Below are 22,809 nucleotides of genomic sequence, written 5' to 3' on the forward strand. Positions count from 1 at the left end.
TATTTGCAAATGTTTGCGCAAACATTTGCAAATAATTAACATATAGCATGTCTAGCATGCTTATGTTCCATTTAGCCTATTTGCATCAGTGGACTGAATAACTCAGCTGCAAACTTCTCCCGCCCTTTACCGTTAAACTGAAAATTAAAAGTTTTCGAAGCTCACGATTACAGTTGTGTATCAGTTGGATTAACTTTTAAAGAAATTCTTTGAGTCCTTTTATCAAACCCTTGCAATTCAGCAGCAAACGGTCCCGACATTTTGATCCAATACTTCATCATCATTGGTTCATCAAGCTCTGTCAAAACGAATGCATGCAACCGATGTTGGGATGTTCCAAATTCCACGTTACTTTTTGAATATGTAGGTCGACAAGCGTTTGATCATCCTCCAATATGTCTCAACAGGGTGTTCAATTGGCCTCAAGATTTTCACCCAACATGCATGTATTGCCACGGGTTATCCGCGCAGGACTTAATTATAGAGAGTTTAAGCATGGCCTCACTGCAAACGGCAAAGGGCAACAATGAACCTTTTGTCATCTGTCTTCAGCTGTCTGTACATTAGAGTGAAAATATTTGTATTTGCTGTGAATAGTTGGAGACGTTTTACTACGTTGTGTGATTTATTTGAGGATTAGAAGAAGAGAACACAAACTCAGAGGTAACCTTTGCCGTTTGCCGTCTGCCTCAAGCTTCTTGCTTAACTCTCGAATGACGTCGTTAAACACTTGTTCGTTCTTCGTTGAATGCCCTCCCTCAGACTGAAGTTCCGAGGTCCGAGCCGAGTGAGACCTAACAAGAACACACGGGGAGAGCGTATTTACTAAGACTAGTAATAGTTCTCACTAAAGCTGCCCCCGCTTTTTTTGCTGATTGAACACACTTAAACGTTTAATATGCATGAACTAAAACTTTTAATCAACAATGATTTAGATAAACATATACAGGCAAAAACTAACGATAGATAAATCCGACGTTTCGGCGACATCTTGGCGCCATTGTCAAGGGAAACTAATTAAATATGCGATTTCAAGAGTAACTAAGAGTTCAGAGTTTCTAATTTGCATAAGTTAGACAAAGACTTTAGCGCGAACTGAGTCTGATTGTACATTTAAACACGGTCGTAATTGTTTAATGAGTAACATCTCATTAATGAGACAATCAAACTTGTTGTGGCATTTTTTCAACACGCTAAAACAATTGCGAAGGTCATCCGGAATCCTGCCTGCGTGTCTATTATCATAGTGATTGCGTACTGACGAGGTCTTGCTTCTATGTCCATCAACGCGTGCGAACAGATGGCCACGGGTGTAACCGACATAACCAGCATCGCACTGGTCACACTTGAAGTTATACACAACGCATTGTTGATCAATGAGCTGAGGCTTAGGTTCGCTTGTCGGGAACTCCTGGGCAATCTTGCGGCTCGTAAACACCGGTTGAACACTGGTCTGCAGCTTCACACTGAGATCTTTCAACTGTGTCTTCACGATATTAGCAGACTCCTGGTCTTTAAAGGGTATGACAACCCGAGTAGTGTTTTCTGTCGTAGATCTGGACCGTAATGAGGGCTGGTCAGCGACCTTTAAATTTAGGAAGGTTTTGACAGTGGAGTCAACAAGGGGCTTGGGATATTTCAGTTTAGAGAAAACAGACTTCAGTCGTTCGCACTCCTCAGTGAAGTAGGACCATGACGAAGACAGGCGATGTGCGCGATCGAGCATAGTTGTCAATAGTCCGCGCTTGTACCTATTATCGACATGACTGACTCTTTGATTACCACTAGTTTATTAATAACAACTTGCTTGTTACTCGGGCTTCCGGAAAGGCCGAGTCTGCACTTAGTTGGTCATAGTGCCAGGCGTTCCTAGCGGAGCGGCGCGAAAACTGGGGATGATAAACAGCAACATGAAGATGGAATAGGGACAAAACTATGAATACTGGCTTAACAAGCAACTGTATGATGCTCAGACAAACACCTCAGATGTTGGAGAAATCAGGGATCAAAAAAGGAGACGCAATGAATTACCTGGCATTCATCGTCAGAATCGTCCATGTTTGTGTTGAAAAACAGAGTGCTGAAAAGCGACGTGACGCAATTGGCGGGAAAGAGGAGGAGCCTGCGCTCATTGTGGTCAGTTGAATGAATACCCAACGCTCCCTACCCCTCTGCTACCGACTCCCCTATACCCAATAATATCTTTTCATATTTCAAGCTGATACCAGTTTATTTTTGTTTGATTTAATTTTTTAAAATTTCATTTTACATATGATGGGATAGGATGTTCCGGAATGTTCCATGTTCCTGGTTTTATCGACGGCCCAAATTTGAAACGAAATTCTTTATATATTAAATATCTCAACAAGCAATTGCAGCAGAGCAGTTTACCATATTTCGTTTGAAAGGGAACAAAAATAACCCCCTGGAAAAAAAACAAACAAACAAAACAGAAAGTAGAACAGAAATTGAGAAAATCTGAAATTTGCTGTCGCGAGTTTTTTCGAGACGAAAACAGAAGTATCGCGTTACGATCACCATACAGACCTTCCATAAATGGCTGTAAATGGTCATAAATGCAACGAACGAAAACGTAACGGTGCAAAATGAAGTTCTGATCCAAAGTTATTGCGCTCTACGCTACGTAAGATTACTCACTGAAAATCACTCACTCATCCTCTTCGCTCCTTCGTGAGTGGAGCATAAGGCCACAACTCACTGAAAATAGGCGATCCAAATAAGCGAGATTCCAAACGTAAACCTGGCGATCCGAAGGTTACTCAGTCGCATCAGTTTGAAGTCTTTAAACAACATGCAGTCGCTTCGGTTTGAAGTCTTAAAACAACATGTACTCTCTCCTCTGCAGAGATTCGAACGTCACGTTCGTTATATAAATCCGCTGTGCGAAGTGAGTGCAGGCGCAGAGGCTCTGCCAGATGTATGTCGATTTCCGATTTCTCGTACATACTGGTCAATTTCTCATACATCGATAGATCTCTCGGCTTTGGCTAAACTTGACGGCTCGAAACTCACAGAAACTCATTGCTAATTATGTAGCTACAGTTTGCATTAGTTTTCTGAGATCTAATTTGATATTTTCCAAGAAAAGAAGCAAAAGTGTTTTTCTTCGAAGGTCCCCCTGAAACCCTGGGGGAGTCGTCTTGCATGTTCTCTTTTTCTCTTGGAAGAACAATAATATGGTGGACGATTCGGATCAGCTCGACTTACTGTTCTCTTCAAGAGCTGTCTCTTCATGGTAAATCTGAATTTAAATAAAACAATCTTGCAATCTATACATCTTATATTTCTTTTTTTAGAGCTTCTGTCAAAACCCCGTCAATAAAACGAAGTAAACAAAAGGATAAAATTGTGTGGGGGTGGGCAGCCCGCTTCCCAAAACCCTTACCCCATTTATGACCAAAATCTGCGATTTTCAATACCCTATTTATGATCTGACCCTAAATCAACACCCTGTTTCAAACCTGCCTTACACTTAGGTTCCTAGCTCAGACCGATGTTAAAGGCATTGTAAGGGGCTTTTGTTGATCGGCCTTATTGATAATGATAAAAATGTGACTTCGTCGAAAAAAATGCCTAATTCAAGACTAGAGTGCAAAAATCAGACCCTATTAATGATCACAATGGCTAAAACCGATACCTTATTTATGACCAAAACGGCCAGAAAACCATACCCTTTGGGGCCGCACATGCCAATATAGCCCATGTAAGGGAGCATCCCCGGGGGATAAGCTTAATTATCGTTTGGTTCTCACCACAGGAATATTGTTATCTACATCTACATCTATATATGTAATCTGCAAAGGGATTTACCCATCACCGCAGATGTAAAAGAGCAAAGAAATTGCTTTACTTTAACAAATGTAAACTAAGTTTAAGTGGGTGCCTTGTAGGTGGGTGTCACCTAGGGTGCCTTCTTAGCTTTCCAGCTCTGTGGTCGGAGAGCCTGCAGGGGCAAAAATATTCCTTGTTAGGGCTCGGGGGGAGGGGCTCCCACATGAAAAGGTCGGGGTGCTCGTGATCTCGATTAGGGGTGTAAATCAAGGATTTTCGTCAAGGATTTTCGTCAAACTTAGGACGAGACATCGCCATTTTTAGCCGCCTAGGTATCCTTTAGGGTTGCACTCGAAGAAATAATAGAAAACGCAGTCTGTCCGTTTTAAAGTGGCATCTCTTCGGGGGTAAATAAAGCTCGAGGGCCTCCCCCCCCCGCCCCCGAGGCATTTTCGTTATAGTTAGCGGGTAGAAAAAGAAAGTTAACCAGTACAAAAAAGGCTATGTTTTACTTCAGTCCGCTTTGGCTTTATTAGTAATATCTATAAACTATACAGTATACTAAAATTACAGCTGTAGTTCTTAGAGCCCCTCTCTGCCGTTTCTATAGCGTCTCACACGACACTTCACTGCGTATGCTGGCAAACCCTATCATTAAGAATATTTCGTTTCGTCATGTACTTGAAAAATCATCATAAATTTCTTCGTGAATATTATTAGTGCTGCGCTCTTTTAACTGTACAAATCAAACCCCCTCGACTATAATATAGCGATCGCAGGATGTACAATGCTCCAGAAAGCTGAATTTTCATCAAGTTGGAAGACGCTTCCGTCACAAATCTGAAAGATAAAGGAACATTTCTGGGTGAAGATTTGAGTAGGCATTGGATGATATTGCAGAAAGTAAAAAGCCTGGGGGAGTCGGGGGGAGGGGGTTCGTCGTCGCCGTGGCTATCCCTCGCTTAGGTCGAGGATGATAGTCTTCGTGCTGATCAGCGGAGCGTCCGCAGGTGGCTTATGAGTCCAATTTTTGCCCTAGAGGCTCGGCCGCATTGTGGGCAACTGGCACCAGGCGGGAGAGCAGGCTGTGTGGAGGGGGGGGGGGGTACTCCCTATAATGGCCTATATGGTGCGTCTCCACCCGACAGGGGTACCATTGTCAGGCTACAGGTATATCAAAGGGTAGGGAATTCACAAGCTGAGGTTTATGAAAGGGTAGGGAAATCTGTCGTTCAGTTATTTAAAATATTTCGAACAGACACCTTATGGCTGCATGATTTGATTTATTGAGCACTACATGAAAATGACAAGAAATAAGATTTCCTGATTTGGCCATTTATTCATGATACGGACCGTTTATGAAAGCATGTTAAAGGGTACCTTTTTCAATTTAAGGTATACAAAAGGGTAAGGGGTTGGATCTCGGGGCGGAGCCTTCCCTGATACAACTTTGTAGAGTACCACCCTCCCCCAGCGGGGGGGATGAAAAAGGCTCTTGGCAACGGCAATTTGGTGAGATAATTGTCATTCTATCGTGATGTGGCATTCTCTTGACCGCGGCCTCGAAAAGTTAAAAGTCTTGTTTTGTTAAAAAAATAATAATAATACTTTGCTTGTGCAGTGACGTTGTCCGAGGGATGTTATCATGAATTACACACGGATAAGGTTATGTTCTCAAAGCTTCTCAAATTGAGAAAACCAGAAAGAGTTCTTTTATTTCTAGTTTTGTGTTCTAGAATAATAATGGAAGAATTCGCTATTTCTATACAAGAATTCACTTAGTGATATCATCTCGGTGTTCAAAATGTGCACGGCGAACCTTGGGTGAATGAGCGAAGGTACTAAGTCAAAATTTTACCACCCGTTTCACCAAAAATGTAGCGAAGCCTTTAAATTACCTTTGTTCACTATAGCGTTGGAACCCGTCGTGATTTTAGTCTAATTTTTACCGCAATTAGGGTAAAATTAAATCTCAATGATAATACCCCTTCGAAGAATTTAACTTACGGTTGTCCAGTTTAGAGATGAAACCAGTCTCCCATTTTGATCTTCTCTCCTTTTATTATCGCTCTCCTTCTTTTTATACACTTGCGGCAAGTTGCAGGGCAGTGAAGTTCCATGAATTCCTTGTTTTCCTTCTCTTCTGACCTGCAGAATCCCTCGAATCGACGGCACAAATCAAGGTGATCTTTGCATTCTACAACCCCAAAAAAAGAAAGGGGGAAAATATAAAAACTTTTCAATAGGCCCTTTCCGAGTTACCTTGTGCCTCGTTTTCAAAACGAGTCCTCGTGCCAAACAGTTCATATGAAAATGAGTTTGATTTACATGAAATGAACCTGTAGGCGGGACTCATTTCCACATGAATGGTTTTGCACGAAGACTCGTTTTGAAATAGAGGCAAAAGGCAACTCGAAAATGGCCTATTGATGGCGACCTCGCGGCATGCTTTAGATATTTTCCGAGGAAACGTAGCTTAGTTTACAAGCACCTGTCCAGGGCGAAACTTTAGAATCTTTTCAGTTTCATCACATTTATCATTACAATAAGCCGGGTCTCTACTGGGTTAAGCGTTGCCTCAAAGCAACCCGGAATAGAACGTCAAATGAAAGGTACTAACGTAAAACAACAACTAAGGTTATCATCATCATCATCATCATCATCATCATCATCTTCATCGTCGTCGTCATCATCATCGTCGTCGTCGTCGTCATCGTCATCGTCATTGTCATTGTCATTGTCATTGTCATTATCATTATTATCACCGCTTTCTACACCGGCTGGTACAAAACGTTACTGTTTATTGGAAAACCATCAAGGTTTTTAAAATGCTCTTTATATTTTTGTTTGCTTTGAATTTTCGTTTTTAACTTTTGACTGCCAAAGCCATCACTCCATGGTAAAATGCACATCAGCCACAGGCCCATAAATATGGCGGTGATCTTTGCATGTATGGAGGTGATCTTTGTCATGTACTACAAAAAAAGCTCCCTGTAACACTTCTTTTCACGCCAATTAACATTTTCGTTTAAAAGAAAAAATGAATTTAAAAAGTAATTTGAGAGTCACTGAAAAACTGAAGAGAATTCAAGTGTCAAAAGTTTTTTTTCACTTTACTTTCAATGCATTGGCTGTTTATATTTTTAGCGTGTTTTCTTACCCGGGCAGCCTACTTTGCCATAGATATCTCCTCTGGGCGTGTAAGCGTCCCAACAGCAGCCGTACCTGCTTGTTCTACAACCTTGCAAAGGTTCCCCACCTGAACACAACAGTGAGAACTGTTAGACTGATATTCTTCTTAATGGCTTCCATACATTTCTAAGACAATTTTGACTTTAATTTCGAGAACATGATTTCCCCCTGATGATCAGCTCCGTGATTCTCGTTAATTGTGTGTCAGACTTTGTAGCGATATTGTAAAGAACATGATTTCCCCCTGATGATCAGCTTCGTAATTCTCGTGTCAGACTTTGTAGCGATATTGTAAGGCGAAATAAGATGTCAATAACCAGTAAAGACAAATTTTCATCTGCTTCTGTCTCCCTAGTCTCCACGATATTTCCAGTACCAGCGGTTTTCTTGATCAGTGAGGTTGCTGGGTTACCTTTTAAGTTTTCTCACAGGGTGGGTCAAGGGAATTGATGGGCCCTGGGAACAAGACAGTCGAGCATACTATAACACAAAATGGTTCTGAGTTTTCAAATGCCTTGATATATAAAATGAAGCTAGAACCCGTGTTCTCTTTCCCTTTATTTGAGCTAGTAAATAGGAAGGTTAAGAAAACCACAACGGCAACGGGAATGTCGCTAAACAAAAGGTTTAATGAGCAGAACAGTGGCTGTCCACATGTGTTATAATTCTTCGTACATTTCTTTAGCGTCCTCTGTAAAACCATAACGTGAAATGACCAAATTCTGCGTTGTGTGGAGGACGTGAACCAGGGCCGATAGTTTATATAATGTACATTCCGAATTTTAAGCTGTGTTTCGTATTCAATTTTGAAATAGTTTTGACATAGAGAAACAAACTAAATGACTTTAGAGTATCGCGAGATTCGTGGGTAAAATATAAATTCATTTCTTAACGACGTTGTCCTCGGCCACGCCGTCGTAGTTACTTAAACTCTGTAACATCACTTCTATACTTGTTTTATTACACATGCGTGTTGCGTGACTCTCTGACTGTCTAGGTTGTGTTACTCACAGAAGTGACAGGTCTTTGCGCAGCTTCTCTTCAGCTTGGTCTTCAGCTGACCAATTCCAGTGTCACAGACTCCTAATCCCAGCTCCTTGGTAAGCTTCACACAGGTGTCATGTGACCTTTCCTGATCCTTGCATTCTGCAATTTTAGACAGGAGTTTACTTAGCAAATCCCTCTTCCGGGGGGTACTCCCTTACATGGGCTATAAAGGTATGTGCGGCCCCAAAGAGTATGGTTTTTCAGCCGTTTTGGTCATAAGTAGGGTATCGATTTGGCCATTTTGGTCTTAGATGGGGTATGGTTTTTGTACTCTAGTCTTGAATTGGGTATGTTTTTAGAAGAGGCTACTTTTTCATCATTATCGATAAGACCATAAACAAAAGCCCTTCAAAAATTATGTTTAGGGCAACTGTGTCGGCCGCAACTGTCATAAAGAGGATATCGAATTTTTGGTCTTGTCATAAATAGGGAAGGGAAAATCGCAGATTTTGGTCATAAATAGGGTGAGGGTTTTGGGAAGCGGGCCGCACACCACACCCCCACCCAATTTTTCTGGGAGTCCCTCTTAAACTGGGGCAGAAACTAACTATCTTTCCTATGGTTCTCAAAGGTGTATTTCGTTCTTTTCGGACACCTAAGCGATAAGTTTATGTGTTCGAAAAGATGGTTCATTTGAAGTAAGCAAGTGATTGATTTTTGGGTGCTGGGGGCACGCAATCAGCGAAGTAATGAACAGCGCTACTTAAAGTATTATTCAGCATTCGGGTCATTCCTATTTCAATCAGTTGCCTGACTCGCAAGCCAATTGTTTCTAGTTGAGTTTCTTAAGATCAAAATAAAGCTCATTGTCAAACAGTTTGTTAAAAACCACCTAGTTTTGTCTATGACGCAGTAACAGGAAGGGCTTAGGCTCTAAGGCAAAGAGCTGTTTTAAACCTAGTGCATGTTCGCTAGTACGGTCAAGGTATTATGAAACCTTTCATCGACAGGCTTGATTTTGGAATCGGTTTGATTTTAAGACGTGCCATCCAATAACGTATTTATATGAAACTTGGATAAAGGCAACATTGAAAACAGGCTAACGAAATCCTAAGCTTAATTAGTGATCCTAAATGGTAAACAAATTGTAATTTTATTACTGATACTTCATTATGACTTCAATACTGATTTGTCTTGTTCTCGAAAATTAGTGTTAATTAAACGAAGTTATCATAAGACACTGTAAGGCGGGCTTCGAGAAACTGATATGATTATTTTACAGATAAGAGAAGTATAATTTCCTTCTCGTCGCCACTATTATTAGTGCGTTTTAGAATTTGTTCGCAACTTTTTCACTGCATTTGGTCACAGCCAGCGGCATTTTGCCTAAGCAAATTCAGATCTTTAGTCGTTTCAACAAAATGGCGACGGGCGCCGCAATGCTACTGAAGCATTCGACAAAACTTCCTTTACTTGAACATGGCGCGAAATTTTATCAGCGACCTTTATTAGCGCAGGACGCATAGTGACGGCTAATACAACCTATAATATCTATCGAATTGAATGTAAAAAAGATATATCAAACATATTCGGAAGGTCTTTCTACGTCAAAGTTTTTACCACTACATGTACTGCCAGACTGCGGAGCCCTTTACAGAAATTCCGATGATACCACTCTTTGTTATCACTCATATCGATCAGAAATATATTAAAATAGAGGGATGTTTTGGCAACATGTTTTAAAGTAAGAACTAAGCAGTTTAGGAAGTGTTTTTCACGCTTAAGGGGCATCAAATGACAAATATGATTTTTCAAGAGGTATAAAACATGACGAAGAAGGACTAAACATATTTTTTGGCGTGATGGCTGGGAGGCGTAAAGTGGTTGAGAAACTTTGACCTCCTCAAGCGGCAGCAGGTATCTGATATTATGAGTTGACAAATTGCAATGATGCGGTTTAATTAAGTATCGCTGATAAAAATAGCGTGAGCCACTGCCGCAGCGTGCAATGAAAAACGTTTTTGTGTCGGATTGCCCTGGGCTCGTGGATTTTGCGGTCAAGATTCTATCCTTCCAATTCCCGCTGAGCAAGTGAAGTTTGCAGAGGTGCTGTACTCTCTTTTAGTGCTTTAAGAGATCAAACTGTTAGGAGATGGGGGGGGGGGGGGTAGTTAAAATTACTGCTAGGTTAGTACATCCAAGTTTCAACCATAGATGATAGAGAGAAATCGGGTTATGAAACCTGGCAAAGTTCTTTGTTGTATGTACGTTTTTGTTGGCTATTTTGGGGGTTGACCCTGAATTAACCTGGCAAAATACAAAAGGTGGTTATGTGCTCGTACAACTAACCAATAGAAGCATTGCGATTATTTAATTCGTGCATAGTCAATGAGCATAAAACAAAAGACGCACGGGTTCAAGGACTTTCCAACATAAATCTTAAAATGCTAGTTTGTTCCTTTGATGTTCACCTGGCTTCTTTACCATTTCCCTCTATTAACTATGTTTTAACCTGCCCCTCGGGCAAGCGGAAAAACTGAGTTTCTTTGCACCCTGTGTCGGTGAGATGTTTGGGACTTTCCAAATATTTCTCAGGAGACATCATGCTGCAATGGGTTTATAACACTCCATGCTGCTCAAACACCGAAATTGACGGTAAATAAATGATTGATTGACCCTTAAAAGCTTCGCAGAATTCTGGCTCTTTGTGCCTGTGCCGTGGCTAAGATTTTAACATAACCGCGAAATTTAGCAGTTCATAACTTAGGGAGTTTCGAAAGCCACACAATGCGTCGATTATCAAAGAGCCTGCTTCTAATTTAAAGAGCTTAAAAGATCTGATACTAAGCACATTAATTTAAAAGGGATTAATCTACTGTAACAGTTCCAGCGCTTTACTGACAAACAACACGTAAACAAGCCTTATTTTGTCAGAAGGACACCCATCAAGGTCTAAGTTTAGGTTCAAACAGGTATCGACAAATTAGCACATACTTCCGATACTTCACAAAGCTGAGAGGCTCAATCCATCATCACAGATTTTGTGAACTTCCCAACGTTGTAACTGACAGTAAAATGTTTCTTTGATTTAGTTCAACTCACGATAATGTAACAATCTTGAATTCACTTTTTCTCCTTAACGCAAGATCCTTATCGTGTAGAAAAATGTTTGCACGCCATTTCTAAACATGCTTGCACGAAACAAGTTCATATGGAGAGGTCCCGATACTAAACGACATCTAAAGCAAAGAATTCTGTGCTCCTACAAACTATTGAACTTTATGCCGTTTAGATTTAGAGGTGTAGAATATTTTCCGTGCATTTCGTCTTTCAGAAAGCAAAGGTCTGCTATCTGCTATGAATTCGAACAAACTGGAAATAATTGATTAAAAAAAGAAATATCCTGCGCGCTGACCTTCCACTTCCTTGATTTTTCTAGAAAAGATCGAAGCGACTCTGCTAGCATTGCAACGGCACTACAAATAAACAAAACACTTGAAATGAGCTGCGTTCGACTGACTAGATACTTCTTAAGAGGTATGTTGCACTTGGCTGCATTAGAAACTTTTGGATAAAATTGTGGTTAAAATAGATAAGATTTTAGAAAAGTTCACACCATCAAGTACCTTCGCCGCTTCGCAGTCTGTTCCTTGTCGCTAGTCTTCTACTGCTTCTGCCAGCCGAGCGTTGAGCAAAGACTTCACAAACCAACCAAACTGCAACCAGAAGGCGCAAAAAGGAAACAGCTCGAATCGCCATGTCTTGATGCTTGAGATGATATCAATTCTGTTCCTTCCACTTGTCTCCTGAAAAGAGGAATGCATAAGCGTTATATACCTGTCGTATTTACTGGGCGTGTTTTACCGATGACGTGAGGCACGCGACTTAGGATTTAGGAATTTATATAATCGCACATTTCTTGCACGCATGCCAGGTTTTTAAAGTCTCGTTCATTAAATTGATAAAAATCTGTTGTTCTAGAGAGAACTGCGGGGTAATCCGCAAGTAACGGGTCAAGACTTGGTTTATTTTCGCGAGAGATAAAAGATAACCTGCAGTATAAACATAATCTTGCCACTTTGGTGTTTAATTTTGGACCACGTACACGCTATTTTTCCACGCTGTTTCTTAATTTGACGTTTTCGCGCTTTTTTTTCACACTAATTTGGTGATAAATACGACAGCACTTCCGTAATCACTTCAAATCGAATTTTCTCGAATGCGTTCCTTCTGAGACATTTCTCGCCTCGTTTTGTGTCTCACAGAGCCCAGGATACAACTCTAAACGCTACATACATTGCAAACATGTCTTACGAAAGTGGAACAACACTGATTATTTGGCGAAATTGAGTGCCACCATTTTGGCGGAGTCCGAGAAGTCAGTTGGATGAACATTTGTTTGGTCGCAGGGTTTCCACAGGTCAGGAAATGGACAGAGGGAGTAATCCGTCAAGTCAGGAAAAGTCAGGGAATGTTATTTTGTGTCAGGGAAAATTGATATTTTGAATAAAAATCAGAGAAAATTGAAATGATTTAATTAACATGGATGATTTACTGATACCACTTAAGGCTGGAGGAAACACTGAGTTCGGGTCAGTGGGGTCTCAATAATGCTTTTCTTTAATTAACCGGGTCCCATACTATTTTACCTCGCGTCACAACTTTATATCCTACTGGATCGTCCACGTTAGAAGTATCACAAATGTTGAAAGTTGAAAGAAGTTCTGTCCATGATACTAATCCGTCCGTAATCCGTCTTTCCCAGTCTTAACCCCTTACCATCCTGGTTCCTTTTTGATTTACTTTCTCTTCCTTCGTGTATTTTACCTTGAAATGATTAATGGGGCACTGTTACGGAAATTTTGTTGTATTTACGGATCAAAACCGTACACCTGCACACGAAATGCGCCAAGAACACTGAGATGAAAATATAAAGTGAATTGTTCAGTGACGAGAGAGCAATGTGAAGCGATTTTTTTTTTAGCGATTTTCGTAGGCAGGGCAAAAGAACTTGAAAACGTCTCTCAGACTTTTCCAATTTGACATCACAACCTTATAGCTTCTTATGGACGCCTTGCCCATTATAAGACTTCTTTTTCAGCTTCAGTGCACTTGTATTGTAATTTTGGACAAAACTAGACCATTATACTGGATTTAGCGACGGTTTTCATCAGTCTTTTGGGTTTTGACTTTTCAAAGTCATACCTGGAAATCAGCTGAATCTAACGTGCGCTCTTATTGGTTGATTCTTCGTGGTCACGTTGCAATGGCTAAGTTGAAATGTCGCCCGCGCTCCGGTCTCACTAACCAGAGGTTACTTTGACTTGGGGATAATTCTTCTTGCCTCATTACTTTAAACATAATTACAGCATAAACATTGTCATATGAAAGTGGTAAACGCTACGTTTTGACCGACACCCTAAACTTGTGAGAAGCACCTTTTGCAACACAATCAATAGCTCATAGCTCAGCTTCAGTAGCTTTTCAATTGAACGGTCACTCTTTCATACTTTTGAAGTAGCCGGAAAATGGCACAGCGATGGAAAACGCTGTTTTTTTAAAGGGTAGGTGGGCTGAGCGTTCCAAAAGCTTGCTAACGACATGCATAATATAGCCTCTTTAACTGTTGCTTACAGAATGATGTTATCTTCCTTGGGGGCGTGGCATCTTAGGGTATGCACATGAAGTGCTCTGCCCTACAGTCGAATAAATAACACTGCTCGTGCCATGGTCTTCTCGGCATCCGAATGAACATTTCTCAGAATTTCTGAACTGTTCCGGTCGCCCTAGGCCCCGAAATTTGTTTTTGGGGGACAAATACCGCGTCCGTGTTTTTGTAATTCACGCAAACGTGATGCAAGCATAATGATTTTTGTTTATCTTAAAATTCGATGCCAAAACCCACTGTGCATGGACGCAGATTGCTTTTAAACCGGAAGGAAAATAGTTCGCGTTTATCACGAAACATTTTTTTGACTGAAAGTAGTCGCCTAAACCTCGAACAGTTCATTGTGCCATACCTGCAAAAAATGTTTTATTCCCGGTAAGCCCAATTCAGCAAGCTATTATAATATTATAAGTTCTCACTGTAATGAAAATTTGATAAGAATTTTAACTGAGATGCGAACAAAGCTAGATCTCATGCATGTACGAAGCACGGCATGGTCTGGCAGTCGGGGTCATTTTTTATCACATCCTTTTTGGCCGTTGGAGGGGAATAAAATTACCAGATATAGACTCAGCTGGTTCTAAAGGATGCTAGCTATAAGCAAATTGGTTCTTTCTATCTATGCTAAATTACACGACGATGACGTTTGGTTTATTGATCGCATGCTAAACAGAATAAAGAACGACCGGTAAGGGGGAAAAGTTTTACGAAGCTCATAGAAATCAAATCATGTTGTCTTTTTTTGTTATCTTTACCCATCCCAAGATTCGCAATTCTAGGTTCTACAAAACGATACAAAATTTAACCCTCAACCACAACAACTGAGAACAAAATATAACAACGAGTATAAGATTGATCATGAAAATTGTGCTGTGCCTGAAGACAAATTAAGTAGGTATAGTCGACATCATTGATTGAAGTCAAATTTGAAAATGATATCGTGAAATCATTTTCTACACTGACTTCAGTTATAAGAAAATCAAAAGCTATTAAACATCGTAAATGTTCTTTTCTAGTAATTAACTGGGAAAATGTTCTGGGGCGAACTGCGGAGTAGAATGTAGAATAAAATTGTTGATACTCACCGGCCGTGTGTCCTGGACAAAGAATGATGATCTCTGAAAAAAAAAGAAGAAGACGTACGCTTTAATAAACAGCAAGCACGCAACGCAAACTCGTCACGTCACACGAACATCACGCGATGAACCACAGGCAGCCCAAGTTTACGATACGTACGAGATCAAGGTAGTTACAGGGGCAGTCATTTACGTAGGCGTTACGATAGGAACTAGCCTGCGTGGCTGGCATAAAACGTTAGGAAGGGAAAGAGAGAACGGGGATGGTCTAAAGAGGCCGAGTGGGAGAGAGGAAGAATCCTCCCTACCCTTTCCCCACTTATGCCTGCAAAACAGGCGAGAATGGAACGTGGCGGTGTTGTGTCACGCTGTTGGAGTACACAACACTTACTTGAGAGAGTGGCGTCCCACTAGGCCACTCGCAACGCTCAGAAAAATCCTTTGATCCCTTATCGTGACTTGCGAGAGGCTACGCGGCAACGCGGGCCTGGAAACGAGGTTGACCTTGTGAGCAATATTGCGCGGGAAACTCTGCATTCGTTTCCAAGCTCCTGGACTGCCCAACACAGTTCAGTCTCAAAAACAGGAGTTTTGATGTAAAGTTTATTTGAAATATTTCATATATGAACTGCGGTTATAGATGAAAGTGAAGAATGATCATCGCAGTTAATTTTCCAATTTAAGCAACTGGAAAGAAGAAGCCTGAAAAAAAAAAAAAAAAATTTCATATAAACTTTACATCATTTCACTCCTCGCGGGAAGACATGAACTCAATTAATTGACCTCGCTCCCAATGTGTGGCTTCATAGCTCAGTTGGTAGAGCATCGCACCGGTATCGCGGAGGTCACGGGTTCGAATCCCGTTGAAGCCCTGATTTTTTTTTTTCAGGCTTCTTCTTTCCAGTTGCTTAAATTGGAAAATTAACTGCGATGATCATTCTTCACTTTCAAGCAGGAGTTTTGTTGATTATCTCAACTTTAGTGATAACAACTCCACACATACATGTGAATAGTCCCGTTGCATGATCCTGTCTCAAAATTTAGACAGCTAATAAATAAGAAAAGGAAAGAAACCGTTATTTACAGGTGTAGTAGAGGCTTTTAATAGTAAGTTATGAACAAGTCAGTCCGCGCCACGATTTTTTGCCCAAATGAAATTTGTAGAGTTTTGTATGGGAATGCCATACAGGTGCCCCTCAGAGGGGCACCATTGAAATTTGCTATTAACTGCAAAAAGTTATTTCTCCAGAGCTCTGATATATTGATGTTCATACTTCGTCTAATGTAAGGAATGTTCAGTAAGCAAAAACCTTACGAGATAAGTTATCTATTGACCTACGCGACATCCTTTTTGGGCCACCATTTTTTACAGTCACGAAACTCAAAAGCTTGGAAATCCAAAGCGTTCTATTACATCTATTGTATCTAATGAAGCTAAAACCTCGAAAAAAAATTGGTAGGTTTTTTAGTTTGAAATATGGCAACGTCACCTGATAACTGCCAATTTTACACGAGCTTCACCCAAATGTTTACGGGAGCTTTTGAAAGCTTCTAAAAGGAAAAGGTTACTCAGGGAGCTCCTGTAAAATAAGTGAGAGTGCATCATGGAATTTCCGGCTCTCGAGAAACGAATTAACGAGGTCGTAACAATGGAAATTTTGTTTTCTTGACCCACGATCCAGAGATCTCAAAATGGCACTACATGTATATGAAATATTTTATCAAACACGAGAGGCAGAGTTTGAAAAACACCGTGTAAAAAGTTGAAAATACGGAGCGCAGCGGAATATTTTTTAGGAATTGTGACAGAATTGAGATTGTGATGAAACATTTCCTCGATTGTTTAGTACTTAACCCAAATCACGGACACCAGAGAAGTAAAATCGGCATAATCAGTACCCGTCAAGAACTCAATTGAAAACAGCGTCACCTCGTCGGTTCTTTTGTTATTAAGGAGCTACGTCGCGGTTTGCCCATCTTGAAAAGTTTAGCCTAAAATTGTCAAGTTCGTCGTTTCTAATCCGTGTTAATCTTCTCCAAACTTAACTATCATTATTCCTTTATGTTTTATTACAATCTCTTTGGTGTTTTACTATCTTAGTAAACTATTTTCAAGTTTCCTTCAATTTAAGTTAGTTTTGTACGTTATTGAGCTCCTTCAGTGTTTTGAATTATTGAGAGTGAAGTGTTCAGCTAGACGGATCATAAAACGTCCAATTCCTTTGACCGGAATTACGTCACTCCATCACCCCCCCCCCCCGCCTCCCCCTCAACTCATCACCCCCTCACTACCAGCAAAGCCTTCGCTGCACGAAAATTATACGTGCATGGGGAATATAAGAGTAAAGATGGGCAACAAAAGGCTCTTAGAAATGTTATCGGTAATAAACATATAAGCCAAAGTTTCATGAAAAACCGACATTTATTTCGGTTATTTGTATTTAACACGACAAAACCTTTTTATAAATAACAAAACTTCGTAATTGTGAATGTGTTTATGCATCCTTTACTTTCTAGCGGTGATTTTCATTGCAATGCTTGGTAATATTAAAAAAAGTGATGACCTTATTTATATCTTGCATTACAGTCCACCGCTGTAGATTGTGAAAACATTTAAATAACAGTAGCAGTAAAAACTAGCTCAAGTCTACTGAAAATCACCCCAATAACTGAAAAATCTAGCGTTCTAAATGAGACCCCATCCACACTACGCCGGAGAAATTTAAAAACGTAACAATCTCCGGTCTTTGGATTTGTGTTTGAGGAAAACTCGGTCAGGTAAAATCAATTGTTTATCGTGACGTCATCGTTTTTCGAAAGGCTCCGTTTTCGTGACGGATTTGTGTGGACGGTAGGCCTAACTGGAGAAATAAAGCTGTGTTCTCAAATTTCTCCGGCGTAGCGTGGACGCTACCTGAAAGAAGTATTGCATGTTCGTAGCGCGTGATAGTTCTCTGCACTGCAGACGTGAAACCTTTGATTACTTCGGAAAATATATTATACAGTTAATCATGATTTCAAAACGAACGCTCTACGTTCGTGAATTGCTGATGCCAATGTTTTTCTTTTGGATTAAAACTCCGCACATATAGAGCGGCCGTCGCGATATGTCATCTTCAAACTCCTTCAGCCGAAATCCGGATATTGTCATATGGGCTTGTATTTGCATGGAAATCCCGCTATACATGTTGAACCTCAAAATCTGAAAGTAAAACAATAATCGGTGGTTAAACGAGTACGTAACAAGTTCTTTTGCTCGGACGGATGAGAAAAGCATTTTCTAACTACATATGTACAGGAGAAAGCCGAATTTCTCGGGCCACGTAGGAGAACAGTAATTCATTTGAAAAATCGGGAAATTTGAAAATGGCAGGTTAAATCTCTCTAAAAGTTTTTTTTTTTTTTTCAAAGATAGCTAGTGAACCTTGGTATTTGGCTAGTTTTGACTCATTGATTGCAATATTCAAGGTAATATTGGTTTTCAAAAACAGCCGAATATTTGGGTGCCGAAAGCGCTATGAATGAGCCATAAGTTCGTTTTAAAAAAAAAATTGGAGCTTTTAAGCCCACGTCGCACAAAAAGCAAGCCATACATCGGGCTCAAATTCCTTGGGACAGTTTTATCCCTCTACGCCCTCTCCAAATTCATAACTGAAATTTTTGTAGCTGGCTCAGAAACTGTATCGCTTATGTATATGTCAAATATTGTAAACAACGATTCCTCTATAGGCGAATCAGGGACTAGTGGCGAACTCGTACGATAAAATAATCAGAAAAGGAATTTAAGCGAACTTACTTCACAGTTTGCTCCAGTCTGACATCTTGATCTTCTGTCCTGTTATTTTCCTTCCTCTCCTTAGGAAGCACTTTCCACAAGATAGCGGGCAGTGAAGTTCCATGAAAGCTTTATTTTCAGTTTTCTCTGAATTGCAGAATCTTCTAAACCGACGGCACAGATGCAGATGATCTTTACATTCTATAGCAGAGGAAGGAACAAAATAAATTCCAGGTAAGCTAGGGCCAGATAAACGCTTGGCCATCATTTTTGGATATTATTTATGACGCGTGAAAAGGCCAAATATTTTTACGCGACTGAGTTTTGCAAAGGGGTATAGGGGGCCGTCTATATAATCGCCTCTCGTGTGCAATAGTAATATAAGTATTTACATAGCGCCAAATCCACTAATATGTCCATGGCGGTTTACATTTAAGGTTATTAAAAAAGTAAAAAAAAAAGGGGGGGGGGAAGGAAAGGCAAATAATGTAAAATAATGAACAATCGAACTCAAAACTTCCACTTTTTAAAGGGATACCTGAGGAAGCTCCTCAATAATTTTGGTTGTGCTGTGTGAAAGAGAATAATATATGAATTTTTTTTTTCATACAAACTAAAGCTTTTTTCCAACCAAACTGGTTAAAATTTATACCGCCTAACCCTATTTTAAACCAAAACGGCTCAGCTTGGTTTTGATTCTTTCATAAACAGTGGGGTTTTCTTTGCGAACGTTTCAACTTGAACTGCAAGGTGACGTGAAACTATATTTTTCGTGTTTTGAACTTACCCGGACAGCCTACTCTGCCGTAGATATCTCCTCTGGGTGTATAAGCGTCCCAACAGCAGCCGTACCTGCTTGTTCTGCAACCTTGCAAAGGTTCTCCACCTGAAAACAGCATTGAGAACTGTCAGCATATACAACATTCTTCTTGGGGTCTGAATGCATTTCTGCAATTATGTGTACGGAATGGTGCCCTTGGCAGGTCATAGCGGTTATTAAATAAAAACCAGCTAACAAAACGATAAAAACCTATATAGGGATGAGGTAAACTCTTTTTTATGAGAATATTGTTTTTCCAGTCGAGGCTAACTATTCTTATTTTTCTGCCGATTTTTGGCTGAAAACATTCTTGTAAATATTCTTTAATTACAGCGTATGACATTTCGGTTTTATTGACTTTGGTGGCGTTGAAGTAATTTTGGAGCCAGCCTGCATGCTGAATAAAGCCTGATAAGACACACGTAACCTCTCGCAGAAATGTTATTAACATCGGACATACGACTTGGGTTGTTTTTGGGCTAGTTTTGCCGTTTAGAGAAAGGAAGAACTTATACTCTTTGGTGAAAAACATATAATTGTGTTGTATTTTATTTCAAATATTTTGGAAAACTTCAACCTCGATACTCTTATAAAATATATACTTTAAAAAAGTGTGCTTGACTCTGTAATCTAAAATGTCAACAAGAATATTTTCAAGCTAGAGGCGGCCATGAAAAATGTACATTCTTATGAAATATGTACTGCAGTCGCGCTACTTACAGTAGTGACAAGTGTTGGCACAGCTTCTCGCGAGTTTAGCTCTTAGCTGGCTGACCTTCGTGTGGCACACTTGTACGCCCAGTTCTTTGACTAGCTTCGCGCACGTGTCGTTTTGCGCTGTTTCGTCTTTGCACTCTGCGAGAAAGATTGAGAAAGTGTGATCAATATCTTATTTCTCCTAACAGCTCCATACATTGTCAAACAAACAGGTGATGAGAATAAAGAAAAAGATCAGTAGGAGATTGTGTTAGTAAATGAAGTACGACCAGATAAATTATCCCGACTGACATAATGTATGGCCCTGCGCTTCGTTCGCTCGTTCGGCCACTTTGCGGCCTAAAACCTTGCAGCTTTCTTCGCTCGCTTAGCTATTCTACCCCGAAACTCATACTCTGAGACTCATGAGGTTGACTTGTGGCAAGTCTAGAATACGACGGGAACAGACGTGGTTCCCCTAAATATCCTGGCATCGTAACAGCCAAAAAGCAATTCAACTGAAATTCGTACGATACTAATTACGTGTATTTCAAGGACGCGTGGGTGTTGTTGTCGGCCACCCGCGCGTCACGCAAGATGACTCTCGCACGCTAAGCCCGCAAACGCCGCGCGCGGCCTGCGCGATCAACTGACAAAAAAAAATCATCATTACATTTCTTGTCTTGGGCCTCTGTAGGTAAATAGGAAATAAGACATGAGCTGTTCAAAGGGGAAATTTGATTATTTTTTTGTCTGTTTTATATCACTCCAGCAAAGTACAATACTCGTGTGAGACATCTACCATCGCTTTTTTTTTTTTTTTTTATGCCAAGCTATTTGACTCGGGTGGATTATATTAAAAGACGGAAATCTTAAGTGGCGATAAAGATTGCAATCATGCTTAAACTGCATCCAATAAATCCTTAGATAATTCTCTACGGGTAGCGAAGCCGGGGGTGCTGTGATACTGGTTCAACCACAAATCCCATAGACTCAGTTAAACTACCGTGAAAAGTGATTTTTCATAAATTTACGCATCGATAACTCATCTCTTTTGGATGTTTTTCATGCGTCACACGCTTAGTTTTACTCTCTTCACGTGTTACGCATTAAGCCTTTACCGTCCTCTCAAACGATGAAATCTCATTTTAAAACAAATAGTGATGAAACGAGCTTCAGGTATTTTTCATGAGGTCCTTATTCGACTTCCTGAGTGGCATATGGTGTAAAACATTGCGAATTAAACGTTTCCTTCAAAGACAATGGAGTACCTTGCGGTCTGATTTGTTTCATGTTTAAAACTGCCAAAATGCTTGTAAACATCTACCATCGAAAAAGGCAACGAAATTGGAAAATAGTGAAACTTTCGTTTCTTTTTGACCAGGCAGAAGATTTTCGCTATTAACTTGCAGGCCTCGACAGAATTCTTGCTTTTTACTCTGAAATCCGATGTCGTCGTGACTCAAACTCCAAGTGTTTTCGAACCACGTTCCAGACAAAAAATGAATTTTTGAGGACAAATCGATAAATGTGGCGTTGCAGGCAAAGGTTAAACAAATGCGTACTTTAATTTGGTCTTACATTTTCACTGCCGTTTGCGTCAAGTCGAAAAAAACGCTGCCACGAACAAGACAAAGTAGAAACAAATGTACTTTGTTTTTTTAATCGACGAAATTCTAAACTCGAAAAGTGTCCTAGAAAACGACGTCTCGAGCTTAAAACGTTGTAGGAAATTTTGGCTTGTGTTGCGTTCAAAATTGTTAAGAACGCATCAAGAAAGCTTCAGATCAGTAGAATTTATGGATCGACTGTGGTGCAATACCTTTTCTCCTGATCGTGCCAGAACTGTACCTCGTCCTCGCTCCAGGCCTTCTGTAAGTTCTGCGTGAATATGAACGTTGTCCGATAACTTCACAGAGTAACAAAACTGCGACCAAAAGGTGCAGGACGGATGTCTTCATATGACTTGCCATGTCGAAATCTGCTAGCTCTCTGTTCCTCTGTTGCTTACTCGTCTGCCGAAAAACACAAATCATTAGTGGCTTTATAGTCTGAGTAGGGGGCGTGGGGAATGATTGGATTGAGGTCGTGTCACAAAGCCACGCGCAGGGTGTCCTGTAACGGAATGATTGCCTTGACAGAAGCACGTCGCGTACTCGACTATTACATGCCAGACATCGACAGGAAAATAATATGCCTAGGTCAGTCGTTTCACTTATTTCTGTTGACGTTACCAAAGAGCGATTGTGGTTGATTTGTAGAACTTTCCAGACGTTGGCTAGAGTTTGTTTAACCCTATTTTTATACACCTCCAGTGTGTACTTTAACGTCTTCCGTCTTAGATCACTATCACAAGATGTTTTCTTCTCTTTGTTCTCCGACGTGCTCACAGGAATGTAGAAATCGTCAGTTATTTATCCTTTGCCAAATTTTTAGCACAGTTGGAGTTCCGGCTGCTATTCGTGAAGTTCAGCGCTCTGGATAATATCTCTGACAAGTCCTTCAAAACAATCAATGAATCGGGCGTGGAAACGAAAAATCGTACGGGATCGAGAGCGCTTGTCCTGCTGTTTTTATTTGTTTGATTATCCTGTGTTTTCGTTTCTAGTGCTTTTATCTGATCTGGTTAATGTTGAAATGAAAATGCCAAACATTCCTGACGCGATTTCGAAGTACAGTTTCCAATAAACATTCAGTGCCCATCGCACACGTGCAAAGTACCGTGTGATTGCACAATTAAAACTGTCGTTAGTCTTCATTTTCTTGCATCGATCTTTTAACGACTTGCGGCGACCTTTCTTAT

The 22,809-nt window shown here is 40.4% G+C and overlaps 2 protein-coding genes across 2 annotated transcripts; both read right to left on the reverse strand.

Moving 5' to 3' along the window:
* Positions 1 to 4,240: 4,240 nt before the first annotated feature.
* On the reverse strand, positions 4,241 to 11,794 carry LOC145463487 (uncharacterized). The gene is made up of 5 exons (XM_081447238.1): positions 11,598 to 11,794; positions 7,996 to 8,130; positions 6,953 to 7,051; positions 5,800 to 5,989; positions 4,241 to 4,632 (listed from the first exon to the last, which is right to left on the reverse strand). The coding sequence occupies exons 1-4, from the start codon at positions 11,728 to 11,730 to the stop codon at positions 5,811 to 5,813; spliced, it is 546 nt and encodes a 181-aa protein (XP_081303364.1). The 5' UTR covers positions 11,731 to 11,794; the 3' UTR covers positions 4,241 to 4,632; positions 5,800 to 5,810.
* A 4,492-nt stretch (positions 11,795 to 16,286) lies between these two features.
* Positions 16,287 to 22,344, reverse strand: LOC145463529 (uncharacterized). Its single transcript, XM_081447288.1, has 5 exons — positions 21,829 to 22,344; positions 20,031 to 20,165; positions 19,278 to 19,376; positions 18,512 to 18,691; positions 16,287 to 17,917 (listed from the first exon to the last, which is right to left on the reverse strand). The coding sequence occupies exons 1-4, from the start codon at positions 22,040 to 22,042 to the stop codon at positions 18,513 to 18,515; spliced, it is 627 nt and encodes a 208-aa protein (XP_081303414.1). The 5' UTR covers positions 22,043 to 22,344; the 3' UTR covers positions 16,287 to 17,917; position 18,512.
* Positions 22,345 to 22,809: the final 465 nt, after the last annotated feature.

This window comes from Orbicella franksi, chromosome 12 (genome assembly GCF_964199315.1).
Source record: "Orbicella franksi chromosome 12, jaOrbFran1.1, whole genome shotgun sequence".
Taxonomy (NCBI): domain Eukaryota; kingdom Metazoa; phylum Cnidaria; class Anthozoa; order Scleractinia; family Merulinidae; genus Orbicella; species Orbicella franksi.

Excerpts from the sequence above, each read along its gene's own strand:
- LOC145463487 (XM_081447238.1), bottom strand. The coding sequence starts at position 11,730 with ATGGCGATTCGAGCTGTTTCCTTTTTGCGCCTTCTGGTTGCAGTTTGG. Across the intron at positions 8,131-11,597 it reads CAGACTGCGAAGCGGCGAAG|AATGCAAGGATCAGGAAAGG; the intron begins GTACTTGATGGT and ends CTAAAATTGCAG. Across the intron at positions 5,990-6,952 it reads TGGCAAAGTAGGCTGCCCGG|AATGCAAAGATCACCTTGAT; the intron begins GTAAGAAAACAC and ends TTGGGGTTGTAG.
- LOC145463529 (XM_081447288.1), bottom strand. The coding sequence starts at position 22,042 with ATGATTTGTGTTTTTCGGCAGACGAGTAAGCAACAGAGGAACAGAGAG. Across the intron at positions 19,377-20,030 it reads TGCCAACACTTGTCACTACT|GTGGAGAACCTTTGCAAGGT; the intron begins GTAAGTAGCGCG and ends TGCTGTTTTCAG. Across the intron at positions 18,692-19,277 it reads CGGCAGAGTAGGCTGTCCGG|AATGTAAAGATCATCTGCAT; the intron begins GTAAGTTCAAAA and ends CCTCTGCTATAG.